This window comes from Amblyomma maculatum, chromosome 1 (assembly GCF_055883805.1).
Source record: "Amblyomma maculatum isolate TAMU_Amacu chromosome 1, ASM5588380v1, whole genome shotgun sequence".
NCBI classification, from domain to species: Eukaryota; Metazoa; Arthropoda; class Arachnida; order Ixodida; family Ixodidae; genus Amblyomma; species Amblyomma maculatum.
Window position 1 is genome coordinate 192,674,277 of NC_139344.1, and position 15,988 is coordinate 192,690,264.

General features: G+C 47.0%; 1 protein-coding gene across 1 annotated transcript in view; it reads right to left on the minus strand.

Annotated features, from left to right (window-relative positions):
- The window catches only part of LOC146205282 (cysteine-rich secretory protein 2-like), a 32,090-nt gene extending 17,325 nt beyond the window's left edge, over positions 1–14,765 (minus strand). Inside the window, exons 1-3 of the mRNA XM_084586896.1 lie at positions 14,681–14,765; positions 13,515–13,651; positions 12,525–12,618 (exon numbers count right to left, since the gene is read on the minus strand). Of these exons, the coding sequence (XP_084443022.1) occupies positions 12,525–12,618; positions 13,515–13,651; positions 14,681–14,765 (316 nt within the window). The remainder of the gene's footprint in view (positions 1–12,524; positions 12,619–13,514; positions 13,652–14,680) is intronic.
- Positions 14,766–15,988: the final 1,223 nt, after the last annotated feature.

Here is a 15,988-nt window from a genome sequence, read left to right on the forward strand (position 1 = left end):
ACTGCCCTTCGTGGCCTATGTGCTGCCTGCCCGTCTGGCCTGGGTTCTAACTCCAATGACGAAAAAATTGATCTTGAATTATTTATCATTTCTAAAGTACCCCAATTAGAAGAACCTCCTCGACAATTTTGGGTTCCCTTGGTCCCTCCCCCAATTCATTAGCTTCATTTGAATTTGCGCGCGCGCGCGCGCGTGCGTGTGTGTGTGTGTGTGTGTGTGTGTGTGTGTGTGTGTGTGTGTGTGTGTGTGTGTGTGTGTGTGTGTGTGTGTGTGTGTGTGTGTGTGTGTGTGTGTGTGTGTGTGTGTGTGTGTGTGTGTGTGTGTGCGTGTGTGCGTGCGTGCGGGGAGGAGGGGGGATAAATTCCCTCTCGGGGTCATGTGATTGTGACGTCATGGCCATGTCTTCGATCAACTAAATGGGACGTACACGTAGGTGCGCTAGCACAGCAGCTCTGATTAGCTTGATATATTTGTCAATTTCGTGACTGAGCTGCCACAAGTAAATCGCGGGTTCGGTTTAGCATGATTAGTTTTATTGATGTTGAGGAAATGTTTTTGAAAAGCATGCGCCCTTACGAGTCCGCTTCGATGAAACCCCGTCAAATATTTTTGTCATATCATATCGTTATATATCCAGGGATTGCGTCACATTCGAGTCTTTTGTGTCTGACCTCTCCATTACCTGCGAAATGGGAGATTTGCCTCCCTCTACTTTGCCACCTGTCTACCGTGACACGTGAGTCATGAGGTAATTAAACCTTCGGAGCAATACCTTTTTCTCCGAGGCTTAATATCCTGAGATGGTAAATTTTTTACTAACGAGGCACTCAGTACAAGAGAGAAATCGGAGCGCGATCATTTCATTGTTCACTTCGGCTTCGGTTTTTGGATCAGAACCGGACGTGCGCACTGATGGAAGTTGATGAACACTCGTACAAATAACAGCGCTGTTGCACGCGGAGCTTTCGGCTGCGTAGTGTCAGAGTGGAGAGAGTTTGGCCACTTTTCTGACCTTTACTTACATAGTTTTCAGCTATTTTGTTTGATAGTATAGTCGAAGAACGGCAATAAAGAAAAAAAGCGTGACGCCGCAGTGCTCTAATGAAGTGGCCAGCCGAGCGGATTTTTTCGCTTCGCCCAGGTTCGAAGCCCACTCATGCCCATAAAGTGCAGTACATCTATTTATTAGGGCCCCGATGCTTCATCCCTAGACATTACGGCCTATTTGCTAGCAATACAGTGCCGACATGCTAAAAGATGATGCAATGCAGCTTGATAATCGGACGAAAAAAAGGTTGAGAAAGCTCGCTCCACTCTCGCGCACCACCTAGCACGCGCACCTTCGAACTGCGTTTCGCTCTAGTCGCCCTGTGAACGTTACGCTGCTGGAACAACTTGATTCGGTATACCAAGGCCTGCTTCAACACCCTCCTCTCCTGTCCCTCCTGCTTCTCTGCCTGCTTCGGCGCCCAACTGGACTGACCGAGAGCCCTCCGCTCTCGACTCGCAGGCAAGCGGATGCTGGTGACGTTTCTCCTTGCTCGCGAAAGAATGCCTTCGAAGCTGGCCTTCATCGAAGAGGGCAAGGCCGAAGTTTCACACAGCGCTGGGGTTCCTCCATCTGCAGTACGGCGCGACGCAAGAGCCAACAGCTCTTATCACAGGATTCGCGCCCCTGGTCCTTTAGAAGTTTCTGCCGGGGTCCTTGCTGCCATGAAGGACTGGTCACACCCATGCGAACAGCAGAATCCATGGTCGCCCTGGATTATCTCTCTTGCACTCTGCGAGCAGATGAAGGGAGAGTGGCTGTACCTCCTGGTTGTGACACGACATCTCCGTGCGTTGCCAGTAGGTGTTCGCCTTGGGAACACCACCGAAGGCACCATCCAGCTCTTTCATTCACTGGTAGACAGCCGCTACCTGGCACCAAGCCGCTGCTTCTTCACCAATTACTATCAGTGCGAAGATGCTACCTGCGATTACCAAAGAAAGCACGTGTCTCAGGACGACCATCTGATCGGAGTTACAGTTGACGCCGAGAGAAACGTCACCGTCGCCCGAACTCAGCTCGCTATGGCTCTCACATCGTATGATTCCTGCCGTTCTCCGGGCGAATGGGACCATCCCGTACGTCTGGTTGTCGCCCACGCTCCCGCTCGACTTTCACTTCCGAAGAGGCAGCCTACCGTCCAGTCTGCGATGTGCCCACGGAGCTTGTGCCCCTGCGCCACGGGGCCGTACGAAGAGCCCGCTGGTCGGCATGGACAGCGCGACGGCGAGAACTCGGCGCCATGCACACCACCACTGTCATCTGCACGCGACGGTACCCGGCTGGTGGCATCATCGCCATCGTGAAAGCCACTTCTTGGATCTGGCTCTCGATAACGCCGCCGTTCAGCAATTGCATCAAGCTGCTTATTTTGGTGCGGGAGCTCTTGATGCCTAGGGGCTTGAGTTATTCCACCCCTTTCTACCGCTAATAAGTGCGCCCTAATCCGCGCTATGCATAGACGATCTTTGTGCAGTAATGAGTGCGTGCTGTATCGTGCTCAGTCACCATTCTTACAGACCGAGGTGGTCAATAAAAACAGTTTATGTGTCATTCCGTCGTTTGTGTCTTTCGTGACGTCTTTATAGAGGCGGCATCCAGGTATCAGACAAACGTCAAACGAAAGTTTCGCCATTGGTTAAGTTTCCTCCGCGGCTGGGTGTGCAAGGGTGTTGTGAAGGCTTTGCTGCGCTTTATGCTGGAGACTGCACTGTACAAAATGTTGGCTGCTTTCTTTACTCTTGCCCCCTGTTTTGCATAGGAGTTCCATTCATCGCATCGCTGTGGCAAGGGCCCACTGGCTTCGTACATCCTTTCACTTTTCCTGAATCCTTCATCGTCGTGTTCTGCTTAAAAAAGCGACCCAACCTTGTCTAACGCAGCTTATACAGCGCTAACGTGCGCTGCTGTGTCTCGGCTCGGTTGCCCGCTTTAACACGCAGGAAATTTCAGGAGATTCCCATAGCAAATCTGGCCGTCCGCATTACGTAACGCATAACAGGATTATTGCATGTACACAAGTGCCACAACATTTATATAGGGGATAGATCAGTAATCGAAATAAAAGCAGCAAATAATGCTTATAGCAACTTTTGTTTCCGGGCGAGTTGGCTCATGCTTTCAAAGTGGAATATTTCTAGTCCAACACTTCAGGGGCACCAGACAGGCGCTGACACACAGCAAGCGTTTTTCTCTCCAAAATTGAGTTTAACGTCTAAAAACTGTAGACTGTCCAATTCCTTCTACTACCAGACAAAAGCATTTCGGTTTCTCTCCACTTCATGGCCATCCAGGGAGAAGAGTCTTAAAACATAGTACACACTTGATGTTCTGTCGGTGATCACTTTTCTGCTGATGTGCAATGCTTCTTGTGTGCCTAGCCTAATATGGAAACGAAACCAAGGGAATGAGCGTTGAACAAAAAGGCGAATTTTGTGAATTCACGTGCGCGTTGAAAAGTCTTTTTCCATCTACCTTTCTAATACCGGAATATACTGGAATACCGGGAATAAAAAGTGCTGCTGAACAATTTGAATGTGGGAGGTTTAAATTCCCTCTCTAGGTCATGTGGTTGCGACGTCATGGCCATGTCTTCGCCAAAAAAAAATGCGGCAAACACGTAGGTGTGATATCACAAGAGCTCTCATTAAGTTGACATATTTGTCAATTTGGTGACTGAGCTACCGTGAGTAAATCCCGGGTTCGGTTCAGGATGTTTAGTTTTACTGACGGCGAGGAAATGTTTTTAAAAAGCATACGCCCTTTCGTGTCCACTTTCGTGAACTCCGGTCAAATATGTTCGACATATCATATCATTACATATCCAGAGTTTTCGTTATATTCGAGTTATTTGTGTCTGACCTCTCCACTACCAGCGAAATAGAAGATTTCCCTCCCTCTACTTTGCCACCTGTCTACGTGGCAGGTGGGTGTTCCGTTAATTAACTCTTCGGGATAACACCTTTTGCTCCGAGGCTTAATACCCTGAGATGGCAGATTTTTTGCTAACGAGGTACTTAGTACAAGGGCGAAATCGGAGCGCGATCATTTCATTGTTCACTTCGGCTTCGGTTTTTGGATCAGAACCGGACGTGCGCACCTATGGAAATTGATGAACACAACGACATGCTAAAGACTGGCAGTTTTGCATGCGGAACTTATGGCTGCGCAGTGTCGCAGTGGAGTGAGTTTGGCCGCTTCTGGGACCTTTACCTACATATTTTTCTGCTCTTTTGTTTGATAGTATAGTCGAAGATAGGCAATGCAGAAAAAAAAAAGCGTCATGCCGCAGTGCTCTAAGGAAGTGTCCAGCCAAGCGGATTTGTTCGCTTCGCCCAGGTTCAAAGACCACTCACGCCCATAAAGTACAGTCGTTTTATTTATTAGGGCCACGATGCTTTATCCCTAGACCATAGAGCCTTTTTGCTAGCAAGAAAGTTAGTGCCGACATGCTATAATGTGGTACAATGTAGCTTGATAATCGGACGAAGAAAAGGTTGAAAAAACTCGCTCCACTCTCGCGCACCACCTAGCACGCGCACCTTCGAACTGCGTTGCGCTCTAGTCGCCCTGTGAACGTTACGCTGCTGGAACAACTTGTCTCGGGATACCAAGGCCTGCTTCAACACCCTCCTATCCTGTCCCTCCTGCTTCTCTGCCTGCTTCGCCGCCCAACTGGACTGACTGAGAGCCCTCCGCTCTTCCCTCGCAGGCAAGGGGGTGCTGGTGATGTTTAATCTTGCTCGCGAACGAATGCCTTCGAAGCTGGCCGTCATCGAAGAGGGCAAGGCCGAAGTTTCACACAGCGCTGGGGTTCCTCCATCTGCAGTACGGCGCGGCGCAAGAGTCAACAGCTCTGAGCACAGGATTCGTGTCCCTGGGCCTTTAAACGTTTCTGCTGGGGTCCTTGCTGCCATGAAGGACTGGTCACATCCAGGTGAAACGCAGAATCCGCGGTCGCCCTGGATTATCTCCCTTGTGCTCTGCGAGCAGATGAAGGGGCATCATCTCCTGGGCGTGAGACGGCATCGCCGTGCATTGCCAGTAGGTGTTCGCCTAGGGAACACCACGGCGGACACCATTGAGCTCTTTCATTCACTGGTAGAAAGCCGCTACCTAGCACCAAGCCGTTGCTTCTTCGCCAAGTACCATCAATGCGAAGCTGCTACCTCCGGTGACCCAAAAAAGCACGGTACTCAGGATGACCATCTGATCGGAGTTACAGTTGACGCCGAGAGAAACGTCACCGTCGCCCGAACTCAGCTCGCTATGGCTCTCACATCGTATGATTCCTGCCGTTCTCCTGGCGAATGGGACCATCCCGTACGTCTGGTTGTCGCCCACGCTCCCGCTCTACTTTCACTTCCGAAGAGGCAGCCTACCGTCGATTCTGCGATGTGCCCACGGCGCTTATGCCACTGCGCCACGGGTCCATACGAAGAGCCAGCTGGTCGGTATGGACAGCGCGACGGCGAGAACTCGACGCCATGCACACCACCACTGTCATCTGCACGCGACGGTACACGGCTGGTGGCATCATCGCCATCGTGAAAGCCACTTCTTGGATCTGGCTCTCGACCACGCCGCCGTTCAGCAGTTCCATGAAGCTGCTTATTTTGGAGTGGGAGCTCTTGATGCCTAGGGGCTTGAATTAAGGCACCCCTTTCTAGCGCTAATAAGTGCGCCCTATTCCGCGCTATGTATTGACGACCTTGGTGCAGTAATGAGTGCGTGCGGTATCGTGCTTAGTTACCATTCATACAGACCGAGGGGGTCAATAAAGACAGTTTATGTGTCAATCCGTCGTTTGTGTCTTTCGTGACCTCTTTATAGAGGCGGCATCGAAGTATCAAAGTAAACTTCAAACGAAAGTTTGGCCACTGGTTAAGTTTCCTCCGCGGCTGAGTGTGCAAGGGTATCGGGAAGGCTTTGCTGCGCTACATGCTGGAGACTGCACTGTTGAAAATGCTAGCTGCTTTCTTTACTCTCGCCCCCCCGTTTTTGCATAGGCGTTCAATTCACCGCATCGCAGTGGCAGGAGCCCACTGTGGCTTCGTCCTCGTTCTTTTCACCTTTCTGAATCCTTCATCCTCGTGTTCTGCTTCCAAAAGCGGCCCAGCCTTGTCTAACGCAGTTAATACAACGCTAACGTGCGCTGCTGTCTCTCGGCCTTTGCCCGTTTTAATATATAGGCAATTTATAGGAGAGTCAAACAGAAAATCCGGCCGTCCGCATTACGTAACGCATAACAGGATTTTCGCATGTACACAAGTGCCACAACATTTATATAGCCGATAGAACAGTAATCGAAATAAAACTTTGTTTCCGGGCTAGTTGGCTCATGCTTTCAAAGTGGAATATTTCTAGCGCAAAACTTAAGAGGGACCAGACAGGCGCTAACACACATCAAGTGTTTTTCTCTCCGAAGGTGAGTTTTAACGTCTAAAAACTGTAGGATGTCCAATTCATTCTACGACGAGACAAAAGCATTTCGGTTTCTCTCCACTTCACGGTCACCCAGGGAGTCTTAAAACATAGTACACACTTGATCGATGTTCTGTAGGTGATCACTTTTCTGCTGATGTCCAATGCTTCTTGTGTGCCTAGCATAATATAGAAACGAAACAAAGGGAATGAAATGTTGAGCAAGAAGGCGAATTTTGTGAATTCACGTGCGCGTTGAAAAGTCTTTTTGCATCTACCTTTCTAATACCGGAATATACCGGAATACCGGTAATAAGAAGTGCAGCTGAACAATTTGAATGTGGAGGGTTTAAATTCCCTCTCTCATGTGGTTGTGACATCATGGCCATGTCTTCGTTAAAATAAATGCGGCAAACACGTAGGTGCGCTATCACAAAAGGCCTGATTACCTTCACATATTTGTGAATTTGGTGACTGAGCTGCCGCGAGTAAATCCTGGGTTCGGTTCAGGCAGATTAGTTTTACTGACGGTGAGGAAATGTTTTTAAAACGCATACGCCCTTTCGTGTCCACTTGCGTGAAATCCGGTCGAATATTTTCGACATATCATATCATTACATATCCAGAGTTTTCGTCATAATCGAGTCTTTTGTGTCTGACCTCTCCACCCTCGAAATGGGATATTTCCCTCCCTCTACTTTGCCTCCCGTCTACCGTGTCAGGTGGGTCTTCCATTAATTAACTCTTCCGGATAACACCTTTTGCTCCGAGGCTTAATACCCTGATATGGCAGGTTTTTTGCTAACGAGACACTTAGTACAAGTGCGAAATCGGAGCGTGATCATTTCATTGTTCACTTCGGCTTCGGGTTTTGGATCAGAACCGGACGTGCGCACCGATGGAATGTTGATGAACATAACGGTGTGCAAATAACAGCGCTGTTGCACGCGGAATTGTCGGCAGTGTAGTGTCAGAGTGGAGAGAGTTTGGCCACTTTTCTGACCTTTACCGGCATATTTTTCTGCTATTTTGTTTGATAGTATAGTCGAAGACCGGTAATAAAGAAAAAAAATGCGTGACGCCGCAGTCCTCTAATGAAGTGGCCAGCGAAGCGGATTTTTTCGCTTCGCCGGGGTTCGAAGCCCACTCATGCCCATAAAGTGCAGTACTTCTATTTATTAGGGCCACGATGCTTCATCCCTAGACATTACACCCGTTTTGCTAGCAAGACCGGGCCGACACGCTAAAAGATGATGCAATGCAGCTTGATAATCGGACGAAGAAAAGGTTGAGAAAGCTCGCTGCACTCTCGCGCACCACCTTGCACGCGCACCTTCGAACTGCGTTTCGCTCTAGTCGCCCTGTGAACGTTACGCTGCTGGAACAACTTGATTCGGGATACCAAGGCCTGCTTCAACACCCTCCTCTCCTGTCCCTCCTGCTTCTCTGCCTGCTTCGGCGCCCAACTGGACTGACCGAGAGCCCTCCGCTCTCGACTCGCAGGCAAGCGGGTGCTGGTGACGTTTCACCTTGCTCGCGAAAGAATGCCTTCGAAGCTGGCCTTCATCGAAGAGGGCAAGGCCGAAGTTTCACACAGCGCTGGGGTTCCTCCATCTGCAGTACGGCGCGAAGCAAGAGCCAACAGCTCTTATCACAGGATTCGCGCCCCTGGTCCTTTAGAAGTTTCTGCCGGGGTCCTCGCTGCCATGAAGGACTGGTCACACCCATGCGAACAGCAGAATCCATGGTCGCCCTGGATTATCTCTCTTGCACTCTGCGAGCAGATGAAGGGAGAGTGGCTGTACCTCCTGGTTGTGACACGACATCTCCGTGCGTTGCCAGTAGGTGTTCGCCTTGGGAACACCACCGAAGGCACCATCCAGCTCTTTCATTCACTGGTAGACAGCCGCTACCTGGCACCAAGCCGCTGCTTCTTCACCGATTACTATCAGTGCGAAGATGCTACCTGCGATTACCAAAGAAAGCACGGGTCTCAGGACGACCATCTGATCGGAGTTACAGTTGACGCCGAGAGAAACGTCACCGTCGCCCGAACTCAGCTCGCTATGGCTCTCACATCGTATGATTCCTGCCGTTCTCCGGGTGAATGGGACCATCCCGTACGTCTGGTTGTCGCCCACGCTCCCGCTCGACTTTCACTTCCGAAGAGGCAGCCTACCGTCCAGTCCGCGATGTGCCCACGGAGCTTGTGCCCCTGCGCCACGGGGCCGTACGAAGAGCCCGCTGGTCGGCATGGACAGCGCGACGGCGAGAACTCGACGCCATGCACACCACCACTGTCATCTGCACGCGACGGTACCCGGCTGGTGGCATCATCGCCATCGTGAAAGCCACTTCTTGGATCTGGCTCTCGACCACGCCGACGTTCAGCAATTGCATCAAGCTGCTTATCTTGGTGCGGGAGCTCTTGATGCCCAGGGGCTTGAGTTATGCCACCCCTTTCTACCGCTAATAAGTGCGCCCTAATCCGCGCTATGCATAGACGATCTTGGTGCAGTAGCGAGTGCGTGCTATATCGTGCTCAGTCACCATTCATACAGACCGAGGTGGTCAATAAAAACAGTTTATGTGTCATTCCGTCGTTTATGTCTTTCGTGATGTCTTTATAGAGGCGGCATCCAAGTATCAGACAAACTTCAAAGGAAAGTTTGGCCACTGGTTAAGTTTCCTCCACGGCTGGGTGTGCAAGGGTGTCGTGAAGGCTTTGCTGCGCTTTATGCTGGAGACTGCACTGTACAAAATGTTGGCTGCTTTCTTTACTCTCGCCCCTGTTCTGCATAGGAGTTCCATTCACCGCATCGCCGTGGCAGGAGCCCACTGTGGCTTCCTCCTTTTCACTTTTTCTGAATCTTTCATCGTCGTGTTCTGCTTTCAAAAGCGACCAAACGCTGTTTAACGCAGCTCATACAGCGCTAACGTGCGCTGCTGTGTCTCGGCTCGGTTGGCCGTTTTTAATACGTAGGCAATATATAGGAGACTCCCATAGCAAATCTGGCCGTCCGCATTACGTAACGTATAACAGGGTTTTTGCATGTACACTAGTGCCACAACATTTATATAGGGGATAGAACAGTAATCGTAATAAAACTTTGTTTCTGGGCTAGTTGGCTCATGTTTTAAAGTGGAATATTTCTAGCGCAACACTTAAGGGGGACCAGACAGGCGCTAACATCCAACAAGTGTGTTTCTTTCCAAAGGAGAGTTTAACGCTTAAAAACTGTAGACTGTGGTTGAGAGGGAGCTCAGGAGTAAAAATTAACTTTTTTTTTTCATGTTGTCTAATGTTTGGTAGCACAAGTTCCGCCTTGTCGAGGTAGGTCAAATCTGGTCGTTCTTTTAGTAACACCAGGTATGCCTAAATATTCTCAGAAGACATTTATCGTTACAGGCATTAATAATGCCATGATCTATGGAGGAAAGGAAGATCTTAGAGAGAACCGGTGCCACACATGAACCTATGCAAATTCCTTGTCGCTGTACATACAGGTCGTTTTGGTATTAAACGAGCGTGGTGCTGAGGTGAAATTCGAGCAGCCACATGAAGTGTCCACATTAATACTGGCTTTGTTCTGAAAGGCAATGACATTACTATATTCTATGGTAGCCCTGACTGCCGTGAACACTTCTGGATATGGGATGGAATGGAACAAGTTTTCAACATCTATGGGAAATACTAGCCGATGTCCCTGCTTTGTTCCAAGTATAGGCAATAACGTCCGATGAGTTCTTTGTGGCGAACGGGTCATCAAGGACTAGCGTGTTTAGCTGCTTGAGAAGGTAGCGGCTCACCTGAAGCTGCCAAGTGTCCCTCTCACTCACGATACAGCGAAGAGGCACATAGGCATTGTGTGTCGTGGCGCGAAAACCACGGATGGGGTGCGTTTTTCGCTGTCTCCGATGGCTTTTGCAAGCTTCTCTATCTTCAGGTCGTTGCAGAGAGATCTGGCAGCTGTTTTCACCTCGCCTTCGTATTCACGAGAATCATGTTCTTCGCAACAGCTTCGGTGGCTTTCTCGTTGAATATCTCAGATGGCATTCCAACAAATTCTTATTCTTTATCACCTTCTGGTAGGCAGAGTTGATTTTCCTTGAAGTGCTTGAAGACTTTGGTTAAAGTAACGTCCTGGTGGGTCGTTGTTCTTGGTGCGGTTTATCAAGACGTTCACACCATCTAGAAGACATCGATCACGGTTTCGAGCTCAGTCTTCTTTGAGATATTTCTATTCAGAGACAACAAATCCTGCGGCTCGATTCGATGCTCCAAACCATACTTGAGACCCTTAGCCAAGATAGAGGCTATTTCTTGTTGAACGTACGCATCTCCAAGCATCGGGACATTTCCAAATACAGATGTTCTCCCCTATCGGCTTGTATGTGTTCAGGGCTGTCAAAGCTACCACAGAATCTAGTAATGTCATTGCCTTTCAAAACAAAGACGGTTTTTCTGTGGTAAACTTCATGCGGCTGCTCGAATTTTATCTCAGCACCATGATCATTTAATATCAAAACGACCTGTATGTACAGCGACAAGGCATTTGCATAGGTTCATGTGAGGCACCAGTTCTCTCTAAGATCTTCCTTTCCTCCATAGATACTGACATTATTAATGTCTGTAACAATGAATATCTTCAGAGAATTTTTAGGCATGCCGACGATTACCTGGTATTGCTAAAATAACAACCAGCTTTGACCTACCTCGACAAGGTGGAAGTTGTGCTAACATGGGACAGCATGGGAGAGCATGGGAAAAGCCTAATTTTTACCCATGAGCTCCCTCTCAACCTTAGTCTACAGCTTTTAGACGTTAAACTCACCTTTGGAAAGAAACACACTTGCTGGATGTTAGCGCCTGTCTGGCTCCCTTATGTGTTGCGCTAGAAATATTCTTATAATACTTATAGTATCGAATAAGTCAATAGTGAACTATTTTAATTAATAGTTAATTAGTAAGAGATGATAATTTATTAGTAAAATTTGTCCATATGTATTGATGATTACCTCATTATCAAGATTTTATTAAGAACAATAATTCCTACGCAAACAGTGGCAATTGGCTCAGAAATTCCTGCGCATTTTTCGTGATTTTCATCCGTGAGTAATTCGCTTGTAGGGGCTCAATACGTAGACTACTAATTTTTGTAAGGGGAGATGCCTTCTGAAACATACACAATTGCGTTTGATAGCTAAGTTATTTAAAAGTTTAGTTTCAATTACAGGGCTTATTTAGAAGCGACTTCGGCTATGGGCGACACCGTAGTGGAGGGCCCTGGAACTTTCTACCATCTGGCGTTTTTTAACGTGCACTGACACCTCAAAGAGGACGGGGTCCTTGCGCTTCCCCTTTTTCGAAATGCGGCCGCCGCGCCCGGGATCGAAACCGCGCGTCCTCGGGCTCAGCAGCTGAGCACCCTGGCCACAAAGCCACCTCGGTGGGCCGAGTTGTTTAAATCACTTTCAACGTTTTTGGCTGTGCGCCCAAGGAGTGTAGGTTCGAAAGCCGCTAAGACCTAGAATTCTATATGGTGCAATTCTTTTTGTGCTCAATTCACAGCATACTGATATATAAGTGGTATCTTCGTAAACTGAGCTTGAATTAATGCTTTAAAAAGAAAGCTTTCGCGACAAAAATGGGTTTATATTAAATCTGGAAGATCAAAAAAATACAAAATACCAATTATACATGATGAGAATAGCGAAATTATTTGCGTGATTTTTCAGACATGTTTTTTAGTATATCATTTTTCAACAAAATTTTATTTGCTGGAACTCACATGTAAATCATGCGTATATGCAATATGAAACTTTCACGTTTTCCTCATTGCCTGTTTTTGTGCATTTGTCCCATTAAAAACACTCCTTTATTTAGTGAGTGCATAATTAACTATAATCAAATCAGAGGCAATCAAATAATCAAATCATAATCAAATCAGAGGCAAAAATAGCAGTGAGAACAAAAAATAATTTCTTTTTGAGTACGGAAATCATGTTTGTATCTGCGTTGTTTTCTGCGCAACTAATGTAGAAGTGTTACCTTCGACCCATCGTCCAGAGCTATTGTCGTGTACAAGAAGCTGACAGCTCTCCGCCCAACGCTGAGCATCTGCGGCGGCTCCTTTGTGCCAAGTCTGAAAAGAAAATAGCTCTAAGTCTCCCTCGCGTTCAACGAAATTAAACGCCACAAGATGTTCGGACAAGAGATGGAGTACATCGAGAAGCCCTTGTTTCAGTGCAGTTGAGATAACGCGGTCAAACGGCACGCCCACGCAATTTCATCGCGTTCTTGATTGGTGCTCGCAACTCGAGTTTGGGTACCAAGCGACGTGGCTGTAAAATGTGACGCGGCTGTGGCTGTAAGTTGATTTCGTACCTTCGCCTGTATCAAAGCAGGTTTTCACAGAAATGAACGCACACTCAAGGGGTTATTGCAAGGAAGACAGATCGCAAATCACCCTGCTCCGACAGTACGGTTGAAAATATCATAGCAAATGTTTTGGCGCGAAAGCAATATGTTTCGAGCCATGGGGTTTTCGATTTTCGGTCGAAGGGGATGTCTCAAATGGCACTAATCGGCCTTGAGCTACAGAACCGTCGTGTTTACTTAAATCAGTACTAGGGGTATGTTTCAGAGAAGATTACATATGCTTATGCGTGCGCGTTTTGCGATCTCAGACATTACTTCTGGCCTTCAAGTTTGTTATCCTATATCAGTAAATTCCGTAGTCTCTCTCTCAAAAAAAAAAAAAAAAAAAGCTTTTACATTTTATTTCAGGTTCGCATCAACTTCGTTTAGGTTTGGTCGGTCAGTACCCGTGAGCAGGAATTCCACCTGAATTTTGCCACGTGTACTAGTTGAGCAAGAACGCCGCAACCACCCCACTGAGTGCGTGTTCAAAGCTATACTTTTTTAGAACGCCCTGTAGTTTTCATATTTAATACTGAAAATGGCGGCTGTGTCTGTGCATCGCATCTAATTGCGCAAAGGAGGAAGAGGGCATGGTTTGAGTGAAACCATGTAGCGTACCATTTCGAGCATGTCGCTGGCTGGTGGATCGACTCGAGTGCGAAAGAAATTGTGATACAGGACGATTCTCTTCATCACTGGCCTGTACCGTGTGTCCAGACTTCGTTTTGGCAACATGTTTCCATACACCTTAGGCCCTTGAAAAGTAGGTTCAAGATACATGTTAAAATAAATTCAGTGTACAGAAGGTAAATAAAAATTGAGCAATAGCGTTTGGTTTTGAAGATAAAGAGCGTGTTTTGCCTTTAGTTCAGTTCATTTAATTCTGTGAGAAAGCAGTCATTAGCTTTTTGTTATCTTTACATACTTGAAATAGCAGCCTATCTCTGACTGCACTTTCATGAGTACGTTAGTTCTGAAACTTGCTTGATATGTAACGTTATTATTATTATTATTATTATTATTATTATTATTATTATTATTATTATTATTATTATTATTATTATTATTATTATTATTATTATTATTATTATTATTATTATTATTATTATTTAGGAATTAAATACGTTCAGCTCTGGCAATGATCGATCTCTGTACAGAGCTAAACAGCTTTTGGTTATCCACTCTGGAAATATGATCAACCGACGGGTTTCTTGAAAATTCAGCAAACAGAAAATGTTCAGACGATACTGAAAACATGAAGAGCTTATTTTAGTGAGGCGTAGAATGCAAGAAGCAATGCGTAGCTAGTATTCGTCTGTTGAATATAAGTAAAATAAGAAATTTGATGTTTTCAAATTCCTGTTTTTTTTTTTTCATTTTTTTTTTTGTTACCGGGCACCATACTCGACGCTTGAATAGACTACAGTACATTCTTAAGTAAAAGAGTTGATTTCTTCGCTCAGGCTGATCGGATTAGGTCTTTTATTGCCAAGTCAGCCGACGGAAGCCATCACTGCGTCACTGCAAGGTTAAGCATTCACTCTGGCTACAGCTGCTTTGACGTGGAAACGTTTCAGCAGGTGGCAGGTGCGACATTTTGAAGACGCTGTTGAATGCTATAATACGGCGCACAAACCTTTCACTGATTTGTGGACAAGTTTGTACACACTTTAGGTATTTTATAGAAGCAATGTTGTTCAAGAAAGCGACAGACAGTTAACTTCCCTGAACGGGAACGAACTGGCCTGTACAATAATTATAGCAAGACAAATGAACAGACTTACTTGGTAGCACGGGTATCTTCGCTCCTACACAAAATTCTAATAAAAGCAGCCATATAGACGTCGTCTGCAGCGACATGTTTCGCATCATTAGGTGCTGCCGTCAAATCTCTGGAAAAGGTAGAAGAGGCGTACTTTTATAAAAAGGATAGCACAAATCCTCCTGCCAATCGGGGAATAACACTGGTTTAAAGCTTACAGTATAATAGCCAGTCACGGCCGAAGGCGTTACTCCTCACGAGCACAGCTTCTATACCAACTAGTTTTGCATGACGTTAAAGACATGATTAACGCGTTGTCTGAAAGCTGCCAGTGGGTTTACAGCGCTGTCTCAGCTTGTTTCAGCATTGCTTCTTGACACCAGTCCTCGTAGAGCGATTTGCCTCCATAGCCCCTGTTTTCATGCGTTTCTCTTTGAAACGTGTACGTAGCGCACATGTTGCATCTCTCATTCAAACACTATATATTGGAACCATAAGGCCGCCGTCTGTGGAGTGGCAGTATTGGACTATACTTAGGGCACAGACTTAACAATAAATGCTGCAAAGTCAAGCCTGCGGCAGCATTGCCTTATTTCCCAACTATTTGCTCCTTCTGCATTCCTTTCCCAGATCTCCGCCTTCGCTAAACCAAAATGGTTTGTGAGGTTTAACATCCCAAAGCAACTCAGGCTATGAGAGACGCCGTAGTGGAGGACTCCGGAAATTTCGACCACCTAGGGTTCTTTAACGTGCACTGACATCGCACAGCACACGGGCGCCTTACTTTTCGCCTCCACCGAAAAGAGGTCGCCGAGGCCGGGATTCGATCCCGCGTCCTTGGGACTGCACCACACCGGCGGGGCCGCTAAAGCAAAATAGCACGAGCGCACTTTTGAATGCAGGCAGGGGACTGAACCAATGAAATTATTCTCGTGACAACTTTCGCTCCGCTTTACGATTGTTTTTTTCCGGAACGGCAGGCGAAGGACAACGTGGAGGCGTACAAGAACAATTTGTATTTTTTTGCCCACTTCTGTCGCCCAGCGTCCCGCGAACTACGTTCCTTGCAGTGCGAAATTGGTCGCAGGATAGCACAGCAATCAAGCGTAGTTGAAAAACTGTAAGGTATTGTGGCTGTTGTAGTTTTAAAGCCTGATCTGCTCAGACAGCAAAGAGCTACGAATCTTTAAAGAGCTCATATTTATTGAATGTCTTCAGGATTATCAAGAAAAATTTCATATCTCAGAAATCTTTGTAAAGAAAGAAAAAGAAGCATGTTTCTGGCCCCGCTGATAATAAATAGATGCCCCTACCCCCTGCAAGCGCGTAG